General features: G+C 40.9%; 1 protein-coding gene across 2 annotated transcripts in view; it reads left to right on the forward strand.

The window, feature by feature from the left end:
* Nucleotides 1–13484, forward strand: part of sgcd (sarcoglycan, delta (dystrophin-associated glycoprotein)) — a 235051-nt gene that overhangs the window by 212703 nt on the left and 8864 nt on the right. The window contains exon 8 of one of the 2 annotated variants that reach the window (XM_078551046.1): nt 365–645. The exons of the other annotated variant lie outside the window; for it this stretch is intronic. Within the exon in view, the coding sequence (XP_078407172.1) occupies nt 365–490 (126 nt within the window). The 3' untranslated portion in view covers nt 491–645. Of the gene's footprint in view, nt 1–364; nt 646–13484 lie in introns of those variants that run through there. 2 annotated transcript variants of the gene reach the window in all.

Below are 13484 nucleotides of genomic sequence, written 5' to 3' on the forward strand. Positions count from 1 at the left end.
GTTATATGGTATTAGAATGGAGGAATTGAGTTATTCGCCACAGAATTTCTAGCCTCTGAACTGCTTTTGTAGCCATTGTATATGGCTGGTCCAGTTCCTGGTCAATGGTAATCCCCAGGATGTTGATAGTGGCAGATTCAGCAATGGTAATGCCATTGAATGTCAAGGGGCGATGATCAAATTCTCTCTTGTTGGAGATGGTCATTGCCCGGCACTTGTGTGGTGTGAATGTTACTTGCCAAGTATCAGCCCTCCATTCTTCCTACCAAAATGTGTGACCACAAACTTGTGTATAATGAAGTTTGTTTGTTAATTACACGTCCATCCTGCAAGTTTATTAATGTCTTCCTGTATTTTATCACAGTCCTTCTCTGTATTAACTACAACTCTCAATTTGAAGTCAGCCGCAAATTTGAAATTGTATTTCCGGTTCCTGAATCCAAATTGTTTATGTCGTGAACAATTACGATCCCAGCACCAATCCTTGTGAAACACATCCCACCATTTATAATCTGGATAGCTACCTTTAACCCTTGCTCTGTGTTATCTGTTTTGTAGCCAGTTTTTCAAATTCATTTACGGGATGTGGGCATCGCTGGCTGGGCCAGCATTTATTGCCCATCCGAAATTACCCTTGAGAAGGTGGTAGTGAGTTTTCGTCTTGAACCGCCGCAGTCCCTGTGGTGTGGGTACACCCACAGTGTTGTTAGGGGGGGAGTTCCAGGATTTTGTGTCTTTTGCTACCAGTCCACTAGCTCAACATGTCCTGACTTTATTCATAAATTTTCTGTGCAGTAGCTCATCCTGGAACTTCCTACCTTATTGCACAGTCAGAGTACCTTCACTACACGGATTGCAGCAATTCAAGATGGTTGCTCACAAACACCTGCTCAAAGGCACTTAGTGATGGGAAACAAATGCTGCCCTTGCCAGCAATGCCCAGATCCCTTGAATGAATTAAAAAAAAATAAAGGCTTTTTGGGATTCAAGACATATTACATTTTATCTGCCATAATTAATGTTTGCATTTATAAAATGTACAATCCTTTTGCAATTAATAAAATACAAAATACTGTCACTGTTTATAAATGTGCACAATCTGTATTCATAAATATATATTCACAATCAATGCACAGCTTTTTCTTCAGTTATAAGATGTGCCATACTTTCAGTTAATAAAATCCAGAGTTCTTTCACAGTTAATAAAATCAACAGGATTCTCATATTGCTTTTCCATTCACACTATTCTCATAGTTGGTAAAATGCACCAAACTATCAGTACTACTGCATCCACAGTATTCTCAATTAATAAAATGTACGGTACTATCAATATTAATACATCCACTGTCCTCTCACATTCAATAAATATACAGTACTCTAATAGTCATAATAAATGCACAATATCCTCTTTCACAAATGGAGAGTAATCACAGTTAATAAATGTCCAGTATTCTCAAATAATAAGTGCATCCTCACAGCTAAAGATGCACCATGCTTTCAGTTAATAAATGCATAGTGTACTCAGCATTAATAATTATACAATATTCACATTTTTAGAATGCACAAAATTTCCAATATTAACCAATATATTGTACTCTCACAGTAAATAAAAATGTATATAAATAAATCAGAGTTCCTAACTGTAATTTTAGAAACTGCTGAGGGTGTTGTTCCAGTCGAATTTCTGTCACCTTTTAAAGTTCTCTTCCTTGTCTTCTTCAGATTTATATAGAATAATATAGTTAGAAATTGACATCAACATTCTGGCTGTCAGCCAGTTATATTCTTGCCTGTTCAGTAAATTCAACTCTCCAAGGGTCTCTTTATCATGATCTTTTTTATTGTGGTTTCAGGCTTCATTGTCAGATGTGCAACTCTTTTGTTTTCTTTAGTGAGATAATTACATTGGATATTGATTTGACAAAGTATAGAAGCAATAAAAGGGTAAAATGTCAGGAATTCACCTTATGATTTCTATTTTCCCCTACCAAAGTGGCTGAAAATCAAATCTCAGGCTTGATGGGGTAGATCTTGACTTCAGCTCTGCTATTCCTCCCCTCTTCTCCCACAATAAGTAAGGGAACATTTTTTTATAAATTTGTTCATGGGATGGGGGTGCCACTGGCTGGACCAGCATTTATTGCCTATCTCTAATTGCCCTTGAGAACTGAGTGGCTTGCTAGACCATTTCAGAGGCCATTTAAGAGTTAACCACATTGCTGGGGGTCTGGAGTCACATGTAGGCCAAACCAGGTAAGGACACCAGATTTCCTTCCTTAAAGAACATTAGTGAACCAGATGGGTCTTTACGACAATCGACAGTGGTTTCATGGTCATCATTAGACTTTTTAATTCTAATATTTTTTATTTATTGAATTGCAACCAGGAACAGCATCTAGGAATGACAACCCCACAGATAACTGTGAGCTATTATTGAAACCTCCAGACAAGGTTATGATTACAAGATCTGGGCGTACCAGCAGATTACCTCTACGCTGTGGAGACTCATAGATTCACCAGTTCTATTTACTTATGCAGTGGTAACTAAACATGAACATATATTGTGAATAGTTATACTATTTTGGAAGAGGGGAAATATATTTAAAAAGAAAGGGAGGTGTTGTAATATGCCTTAAAGGGCTAGCAGCATGACATCATTATTTATTGAATTCAAATTTCACCATCTGCCATGGTGCAATTCAAACCTGGATCCCCAGAGCATTAAGATAAAAACATAAAGCTCTGAAGAAGAGTCATACGGACTCGGAACGTTAACTCTGTCTTTCTCTCCGCAGATGCTGTTAGACCTGCTGAGTTTTTCCAGCATTTTCTGTTTTTGTCCCCAAAGCATTACCCTGGGTCTTGGGATTATTAGTCCAGTGACAATACCATTACATCACTGCCTCATGCCCAACTCCATTCCCTGCCCATTAAACAGTGAGTGTTACTGCCCCACTATAACTCTCTCCCCAATCCTTAATTGTCCAAATATTCCTACTTCCATTATTCCACTTCTAATCCTTCCCTTGCTTCTTTCTCTTCTCAACCTCCCTCTCAATTTCCTGACCCTCCCATGCCAGCCATCACATTTCTCTCCTTATCTTTTTGCCATCCCTCTCTATCTCTTCCACATCCTTCAATTCCCCATCTCCTTCTTCCATCCTCAACACTTTTCCCTCCTCCTTCCCATCCCAACACCCTCCTTGTAGCCCAATCTTCCCCCTCCTGTTCTATATCCTTTCCTTCCCCCTGTACACTTTCCCCACCCCATCATCTTCTTCCTGTCATCTTATAATGATATAAGCACCAATCACTCATAAGGGATTGTGCAAACACATTGTTGGTTCAGATATTTAGACTAGGCACATGAGAACATTTATACAAAGGTAGAAAACTTGAAAATATCAGCAGCAGAGTTGTGTGTGTGCTCTGCTCAAAAGCAAAAGTGAAATTAATACTGGATCATATGACACACTTGCCTTCCAGTGATGTCATGCTGCTATCATTTAAAGGCATATTAGAACATCCCCCCTTCTTTTTAAATATACTTTCCTCCCTTCCAAAGTAGTATAACTATTTACAATACATGTTCATGTTTAGTTACCATCACATCAGTGTATAAAACTTATGAATCTATGAGTCTCCATAGCATAGAAGTAATCTGCTGGTATGCTCAGATCTTGTAATTGTAACCTTGTCTAGAGGTTTCTTTAATAGCTCACAGTGATCTGTTGGGTTGTCATTCTTGGATGTTGTTCCTGGTTGCATTTTGGATCTTGTCCTTGATGCAATACAACTGTACAGTGGTTGAGGAGCTGGAATAGATATGAATTGTCCTTGGTTATGCCTCACTGTTGCTCCTTTGTATGTAATGACTTCATAGGATGATGGTTCTGAGCAAGTCCTTGTTACCTCAGCTGGTTGCCACGTACCTTCTGTGGGACCCTGGATGCAAATTTGTTGTAGCAACTGTAAACCTGGCAATTCTGTACCCGTATTTTTATCGTGCACATTGATCATCTTCTTGTGCAGTTTTAAAAGTTACTCTCTAGTTTCTAACAAAATAGAATGGGTAAGAGTAAGTAAATAGGTATGTACTGATCTGCCAACCATGAGCTCTGCCGGATGTTGGAATAGCTACACTTAAAGGTGTCCCTCTCAGATGCAACATTGCAATGTATAGATCTTGCTTGGTCTGTCTATTTTTGAAAATTAGTGATTTCACCATGTGAATCATCCATTCAGCTAGGCCATTAAATCTAGGGTAATGAAAAGAAGAAGTAATGTGATCAATATTCTACTTCTCACAGTTACCCTGAAATGGCTTACCAATAAATTGCAGACCGCTATCCATAGTGATCTCTCTAGCACACCAAATAAACTGCACATAGCACGACAGCTGTGCTTGATGTGTTATGCATTTGTCAAATAATAGGGTACTTGGTAAAGTAGTCAACGATGATGATGAGCTCAGTGCCATGGACATGAAAGAGGTCAGATGCGATTTTGGACCGAGATTGGGTAGGAACATCATGTGGAATCAAGGAATCACAGAACCTTAACAGTGCAGAAGGAGGCCATTCAGCCCATTGAATTCTCTCTGGCTCACTGAAAGAGCAATCTACCTGATCCTATTCCCTTACCTTATCCCAGTAACCTTGCACATTCCTTTCAGATAGCAATCCAATTCCCTTTTGAATATCTCAATTGAACCTGCCTCCACCACCCTTTCAGGAAGTTGATCCCAGACTCCAACCACCCTCTGGGTGAATTTCTTTTTCCTCACATCACTTCAATTCCTTTTGCCCATTATTTTGAATCTATGCCCTTTGACATAGACTCTTGAGAGGGAACAGTTTCTCACTATTTACCCTGTCCATACCCCTCAGGATCTTGAATATCACTATTAAATCTCCTCTCAGCCTTCTTTTCTCTAAGGTAAAACATACCCATCCTCTCCAATCTGTCTCCATAGCTATAGTTGTTTATCCCTGGAATCATTCTTGTGAATTGCCTCTGTACTCTCTCCAATGCCTTCACATCCTTCCTCAAGTATGGCACACAGAACTGGACGCAGTACTAAGTAGTGTCTTATACAGGTTTAACATGACCACCTTGCTCTTGTACTGAATTCCCTTATTAATAAAACCTAGGATACCATATGCTTTATTAACTGCTCTCTCAACATGCCCTGCCACCTTCAATGACTTATGTACATATACACCGAGATCCTGCCTGCACCTCCTTTAGAGTTGCTTCCTTTATTTTATACTGTCTCTCCACATTCTTCCCGCCAAAATTAATCACCTCACACATCTCTGCATTGAACTTCATCTGCCATTTGTCTGCCCATGCACCAATATATCTGTGTCCTTTTGAAGTTCAAGTCTATCCTCATCACAGTTGACAACGCCTCCAATCTTCGTATCACCCGCAAATTTTGAAATCATGCCCTGCACATCACAGGCTAGGTCATTAATATATATCAAGAAGAGCAAGGGTCCCAAGACTGACCCCTGGGGAACTCCAATACAGACCATCCTCCAATCTGAAAAACAATCATTTATCACCACTCTCTGTTCCCTGTCACTCAGCCAATTTCTTATCCAAGTGCCTACTTTTCCTTTTATTCCATGAGCTTGAATTTTGATCACAAGTCTGTTGTGTGGCACTGCATAAAATGCCTTTTGAAAATCCATATATACCACATGCCCCTTTCCTCACATCACAACAGCATTGTCCTTATCAACCTTCCCTGTTACCACCTCAAAAAACTCCAGCAAACTAAAGTCAAACTGACTGATCTGTAGTTGCTGGCATTATCCTTGCACCCCTTTTTGAGCAAGGGTGTAACATTTGCAATTCTCCAGACCTCTGGCACCACCCCTGTGTTTAAGGAAGACTGGCAGATTATCACCAGAGCCTCTGAAATTTCCACTCCTATCTCCCTCAGTACTCTTGGATGCATTGCATCCGGCCCTGGTGCCTTATCAATTTTAAGTAAAGATTACCTTTCTAACACCTCATCCTTCTCAATTCTAAATTCCTCGTGTGTACCAGTTACCTCCTCTCTCACCTCAACCTGGGTAGCATCTTCTTCCTTTGTAAAGACAGATCCATGTACTTATTTAATACCTCCGCGACTTCTCCTGCCTCCACATGCAAGTCTCTTTCTTTTATCCCTAATCGGCCCTGCCCTTTTTTTTTTAACACCCTTTTATTGTTTACATGCTTATAGAAGACCTTGGGATTCCCTTTTATGTTATATGCGAGTCTCTTTTCATGCTCTCTCCTTGCTTTACTGATTAGTTTTTTCATTTCCCCTCTGGTCCTTCTATATTCAGCCTGATTATCCATTGTAGTTTCTACCTGCCATTTGTCATACGTGTACTTCTTCCTTTTCATCTTCACCCCTATTGCTATCATTATCCAGGGTGTTCTAGATTTATTTGTCCTACCTTCCCCCTTCAAGGGAATATACCTTGACATTGCTTGCAATACTATCCCTTTGAAAATAGCCCATTGTACAGCCACCCATCTTTTCTGCCAACATTTGATTCCAACTCACTCAACTCAGATGCATTCTCATCCCATCGAAGTTGTCTTTCCCCCAGTTATTTATCCCTGCTCTGGATGGCTCCTTGTACTTCTCCATGGCCAACCTAAACCAATGGTCATTGTCCCCTAAATGCCCTCCCACTGTTATTTGATCCACTTGGGCCAACTCATTCCCCAGAACCAGGTACAACTGTGCCTGCACCCTCATCGGACCAGAAACGTACTGCTGCAGAAAATTATCCTGAATACACTCCAGGAACTCTCATCCTTCTTGACCCTTTGCACTGTTCCTATCCCAGTCTATATTTGGATAATTGAAGTTCCCCATTATAATTACTCTATAGTTCTTGCACCTCTCCGTAATTTCTTTGCAAATTTGTTTCTCTACATCCCTTCCGCTAGTTGATGGCCTATATACTACACCAATCAAGGTTATTGCACCTAATCAGTGGTTCTTTATGCTGACTTGGCATATGCTCTTGACATGTCTCACACTTCTTGACAATTACCTCAACATCATTGGTCATACCCTGCCAATAGAGTGTCTCTCTTGCAAGTCTTTTCATCCAATCCCTGCCCATGTGGGAGTGTTGAAGTTGCTGAAGAATATCAGGTCACAAATATTTTGGTATGAAGACATGCCTGCCTTTAAAAATGACTCCTTTGGAGATCCTAGCTCATCCTGGTAAGGCCAAACTGGTGGTCACGCATTCGTGGATATACTGAGTTAAATCAGGCCATCATTCAGTGATGGCTTTCAACAGTTTCTGTAGTGTGTAATCTTTCACCTTTTCTTCTTGTAGCTGCTGGCATTTATGTTGTGCAAACTATACCAGATCAACGGACAGACTTGCATTCCCCTGCAAGTGTAACTTTGCAGCTACATTGAAACTGCCAAATTTGTTGAAATATTCTGGATGTTTTGATGTTAGGTCATGAACTGAAGTGATAGGAATAGTTTGTGAGGTTGAACTGCCTTGTGATATATGTCTAATTTCATGAATTGTTACTAGTGTGAGGTCATGGCATGGCAGTAGACCGAAAATTTCTGGTGCTTTAGTCCCTACAATATAAAACATCTGTGACACTCGAGAGAATTGATTATCCTTGCACTCCAGTACTATAGATCCTGAACATGGAATTAGTAAACCATTGTACGCCAAAAGTTGCACAGTAGTAGGTTTTGCCATAACCCTCCACATCTGCGGGTGCATGTCTTTTAGAATTTGCAGGGGTAGTATGTTGGCATTTTCCCCTTTGTTAATCTTGGCCAATAACAAATAGTTATGTTGGGAAAGGTGGTGGCGTGGTGTTATTGTCACTGGACTAATAATTCAGAGACACAGGGTAATACTCTGGGGACCTGGGTTCAAATCCCACCATGAAATTTGAATTCAATGAAAATTCTGGAATTGAAAGTCTGATGATGACTGTAAAACCAGTATTGATTGACGTAAAAACCCATCTGGTTCACTAATGTCCTTTAGGCAAGGAAATCATCTGTCCTTAGCTGGTCTGGCCTACATGTGACTCCAGACCCACAGCAATGTGGGACTGGAGACTCTTAAATGCCCTCTTAAATGGCCTGGCAAGCCACTCAGTTGTCACTATGGGTGTATCTACACCACATGGACTGCAGCCATTCAAGAAAGTAGCTCATCACCACCTTCTCAAGTAGGCAAAACCTACTACTGTGCAACTTTCGGCGTACAATGGTTCAATAATTCCATGTTCAGGATCTATAGTACTGGAGTGCAAGTACAATCAATTCTCCTGAGTGTCACAGATGTTTTACATTGTAGGGACTAAAGCACCAGAAATTTTTGGTCTACTGCCATGCCATGACCTCACACTAGTAACAACTCATGAAATTAGTCGTATATCACAAGGTAGTTCAACCTCACAAACTATTCCAATCACTTCAGTTCATGACCTAACATCAAAACATCCAGAATATTTCAACAAATTTGGCAGTTTCAATGTAGCTGCAAAGTTACCACCTTCTCAAGGGCAATTAGGGATGAGCAATGAATGCTGGTCTAGCCAGCAAAGCTCACATCCCGTGAACAAATAAGAAAAAAGAATAGTTGCCAACTCTCTTAGGATAAATAATTTGAATCTTGGCAAACACCTCAGATGGTGTGACAGCATCTAAGTTTTCCACAAGATTGATGTTGTGAAACATTTGTTCACCATTCTTCAGCTCATCATGCACATTTTTTTAATACATTTACAGGATGTTGGCATCACTGGGTAGGCCAGCATTTATTGCCCATCACTAATTGCCCTTGAGAAGGTGGTGGTGGGCTGCCTTCTTAAACCACTGCAGCCCCTGTGATGTAGATAAACCAACAGTGCTGTTAGGGAGGGATTTCCAAGATTTTGACCCAGCGACAGTGAAGGAACGGTGATATATTTCCAAGTCAGGATGGTGAGTGGCTTGGAAGGGAATCTCCAGGTGGTGGTGTTCCCATGTGTCTGCTGCCCATGTCCTTCGAGATGGTAGCAGTTGTGGGTTTTGAAGGTGCTGCCTAAGGAGCCTTGGTGAGTTTCTGCAGTGCATCTTGTAGATGGTACACACTGCTGCCACTGTTCGTCGGTGGTGGAGGGAGTGAATGTTTGTGGATGGGGTGTTGATCAAGCAGGCTGCTCTGTCCTGGATGGTGTCAAGCTTCTTGAGTGCACTCATCCAGGCAAGTGGAGAGTATTGCATCACACTCCTGACTTGTGTCTTGTAGATGGTGGACAGGCTTTGGGGAGTCAAGTGGTGCGGTACTCACCACAGGATTCTTAACTTCTGACCTGCTTGTCATTTTCTGGTTTGCCAATCACCTCATATATATGATTCTGACAGGATGCTGGATAGTCATCCTTATTGCTTGAAGGTACCCATTATGTGCGGTCTGTTTGGATCAGTGCACAACTCTTTATAGCTGCATCAGCCTTTGCTCTAGTGCACTGCCACTGCCAATTCCCCTTTCTGCCAAATGCCTTACAGAATTGAAGGAAAACTGGGTGTTTCTTTGGTGCATGCAGAAGGCCACACCTCCCACATGTCTTGCTAGACCTTGGTGCTCTAGTGAGTGACTTAGCATCTATAATCTTCACTGACCTGCGATGATTGCTTCGTACTTACGTCCATCCTTGAGTAACTCTCTGATGCTATATGTTTTGGGCTTGTCTAGCAGATCTTTTTGGAACGCTTCCGTGGGAGTGGATGTGATCACTAGCTCAACAAATCTGTCTGCTAGCTCTGTGTCTGATATCATAGTACGTACCCTTTTCTCTGCATCTGCTAACGAAGGGCTCTATGGAATCTGTAGGCTGTTGTCGAAATGACATGAACTCCAGTTGATGAATACAGAAGGTTAACCTGATTCTGGAACAGTCTTCCAATCTAGTCCATATCTTTTGGGGATCCTTTAGCTCTTCTGCTATAAATCTTAAAAGCTGCATATGTCATCTCTACCTTTAATGCCCGTATACACCAGTCAAAATTACATTGTTTTGCCCTCTCAAACTCAATATAAGTTTGCCCAGGCTGTTTTCTCATATTCCTAAATTTCTGCCTGTCTGCCTCAGGAACCAACTCATATGCACTCAGAATAGCTTTTTTCACCACATGGTAGTTCACTGACATTTCTTCTGACAGTGAAGCATAAATCTACCCAGCAACCTGGATTGTAACAACAATATCCAGCTTTCCTGTGGCCATTTCATCTGTTTAGCTATCTTCTCAAATGAAGTAAAGAATGCTTCAACATCTTTCCTCAAACTTTGGGAGAGCTTGTACAAATTTAAACATCTCCCCACTGGGTTCCGATCTGGAAATAAGTCCTTCCTTGCCTTCTGATGTCTCTTTTTTAACTGCTAGCATTTTAAGCTGGAATTCTCTCTCTCTCTCTCTCTCTCTTTTACTCTTTCCTCCTTTTCTAACCTCGCCATTTCTAATTCCCTTTCCTGTTTTCTTTCTCTCTCCTGCCTTTCTGCCTGTTCCCTTTGGAATGCCCTTTCTCTTTCCTTTTCTTTTTCTTTCTCTGCTCTTTCTTTTTCTGCTGCCTCTAATTCCAATTTTTTCATTTGCAACTGAATTTGAGCCCACCCCAACAACCCACCCCTCGGAGAACTCAGTCTCTCGGGTATTCCTTCCAATTTCAAATGCTGTGCTATACCTTCAATTACATCTGATTTCCTTACCCCTGCATGCAATCCTAATTGTAACTTATCTGCCAATTCCATTAACTTAGCTTTATTTACCTTTTGAAAACCAACCAAAATTATAACTTCAATTCCCAGACAAGTCTTAGCAACTGCCAAAGCCATATTGCAGCCTCACCACTTTAAAAAAAACCTCATACCAACTCCTGAATTCAAAGGTAAAGGCAAAATACTGCGGATGCTGGAAATATGAAACAAAAACAAAAAATGCTGGAAAAACTCAGCAGGTCTGACAGCATCTTTGGAGAGCTCTGAAGAAGAGTCAAACGGTTGCAAAATGTTAACTCTGTCTTTCTTTCCACAGATGCTGTCAGACTGCTGAGTTTTTCCAGCATTTTTTTGTTTTTGTTCCTAAATTCAAAGTCCTTCTTGTACTAGTAACCTTAAGATTCACCAATCCCAAACCAATCAAAGCATTTCAAATATATCCCAGATGAGCCCCAATTTTGTTATGGCACAGTGGATGGTAAATGCCGAGCTGCTCAAATCCCAGAGGGAAATTTGAAACAGCTGTTTTGCAATTTGTATTTTTATTTCGAGATGTGTGCCTTGAATTCAGTAGTAATAAGTCCACCGAGTCTTAGAGGTTTTTTACAAAACTAAATTAAACATTCATTATTAGTAGAAAAGATTCTTAGCACACACATAGATCTATAACTTACTACTATAATAACTCGTAACTCCCGTAATTAATCTCACTCCCAGTTACATCTTCATTAAGGCAACAGTAAAACAAGATAGATTTCAACAGACCCAGGCAAAGCACACAATACCCTGGACAGGGATATTCACAATGAGTTTTCTTAACTGCGGTTCCTGTAGACAACAGCTTGATGCATTGAAGCTGGAGGCTTTTCACACTCGTTAGATCTTAGAATTCGTTCTCCTTACACATAACCTCAGCTCCTTTATACATGTTTCTCCCTTTTTAATGTAAATCCCATTGTTCCAATATGCCTTTGCAACTTTACTTTTTCAATAATATAAATCTTTCATAGTACTCATATTATCAGTAATCTTTGGGAAAAATAAACACGCTGTTTGGCTTAACTGCTTCTGGCTAGGTGTAATGTCCCATCATCTCTTTGAAATCCACTACTCTGGTTTATCTAAAAATGCAAATATTCCTCGCTCCTCACATTTTAAAACTTCAGCCATGTTTACGTATTTAGCATTTCAAACCGAGTTTCTCTTTTGATAACTCAAAAGCTCCAAACTAGCTTTCTGCAATTCAATTAAAACACCCCCACACACAACCTCACACAGAGAAACTAATCCAGTCCCACCATTAACCTACCTTTACAATAAGTCACAATAATATTATAAAATTATATTTTCATGCCACAAGGAACATGATAGCATTAATACAGAGGTAGAAAGCTTGAAAACATCAGCAACAGAGCTGTGTGTGTGTGTGTGCTCTGCTCAAAAGCAAAAGTGAAACTAAGACTGGATCGCATGACACACTTCTGAATTAGTGATGTCATGCTGCTATCCCTTAAAGGCATATTGCAACACTACCCTCTCCTCACTCCCTCTTTTCTTCATCACTCATTCCTCCTCCTGCCATCTGTCTGTCTGAGTCCACTTATTCCCCTGTCTTTCAACCCTGAGAGACCTGAATACCGCAGTTGGCCTTGACTTCGCCCTGCGGAATGTCACTGATGTCTCAAAGACTACTTCGCACCAAAAATATATTGGTATCAATTTTACAACCATTGCTTCTGATGATCAATAAACCATGGGCTGTAGGTAAAGCAGATTATACCAAGAACCCTGGAGTCTGGTGCAGGATCATAACAAGTATCGCTGGGGCCAGGCTGGCAGACCCCAGATCGGGGAAGGGGAATCGCGGGGAGGAGAAGACCTTATGGGGGCCTCTGATGAGCTACCCCCCTCTCCCGTCCTCCCCATTGCCAGCCACCAGCCCAAGCAGTGAAAGCTGTTGGGCTTCACGCAGCACCGGCCTCCACGCGCCATAGCTTAAATCCCAGCAGTGGTGGGAAGTGGCCCATCCAGAGGCCTTCAATTGCCTACTTATGTGCTTCAATTAGCCTCTAGATTGGCCTCCCACAATCTTCCTTGCTGTGAGGGTGGGCTGGTAGGTGCCAGGAACAGCACCCATAGCAGTGCACCCCACCTCCCCCCACTCCACAACCTGGCCATTAAATCAAGCTTGTGTTTGCCTGTTCAGATGAATGTGAAAGAATCCATGATTTGAAGAGGAAAGGAGGAGCTTCCTGTTATTATGGCCAATATTATTGACTTAATTAGTATCTCCAAAAGTGAAATTTATTGATAATTCATTCCTTTTATTTGTGGGATCATGCTGTGCACAACTTGGCTACCATGTTTCCCTGCATTAACAGCAGTGACTGCATTTCAAAACTAATTAATTAGTTATAAAATGCTTTGGGGTATCCTGAGGATAAAAGATTATAGAAATGTCCATCATTTCTCCTTTTTTATAATATAAACCCACGGATGATTCAGCATTCGGCCAATATGCTAATGCATATCCTCATTTTATGGAACACAGTATCCCAAGCCAAATGTCATTACCGGTTTGGACAAAATGGATGTGGAAAACAAAATGACTTTGACGTTGATCATAATTCTTGGATTTTTCAAAAATGTTTTGAGATTAAGATTCCCATGAACTCTCATGTTCGCTGGTGACAGCAACGCAATTTTAAAAAATATATGCA

Source organism: Cetorhinus maximus, chromosome 10 (genome assembly GCF_964194155.1).
Source record: "Cetorhinus maximus chromosome 10, sCetMax3.hap1.1, whole genome shotgun sequence".
NCBI classification, from domain to species: domain Eukaryota; kingdom Metazoa; phylum Chordata; class Chondrichthyes; order Lamniformes; family Cetorhinidae; genus Cetorhinus; species Cetorhinus maximus.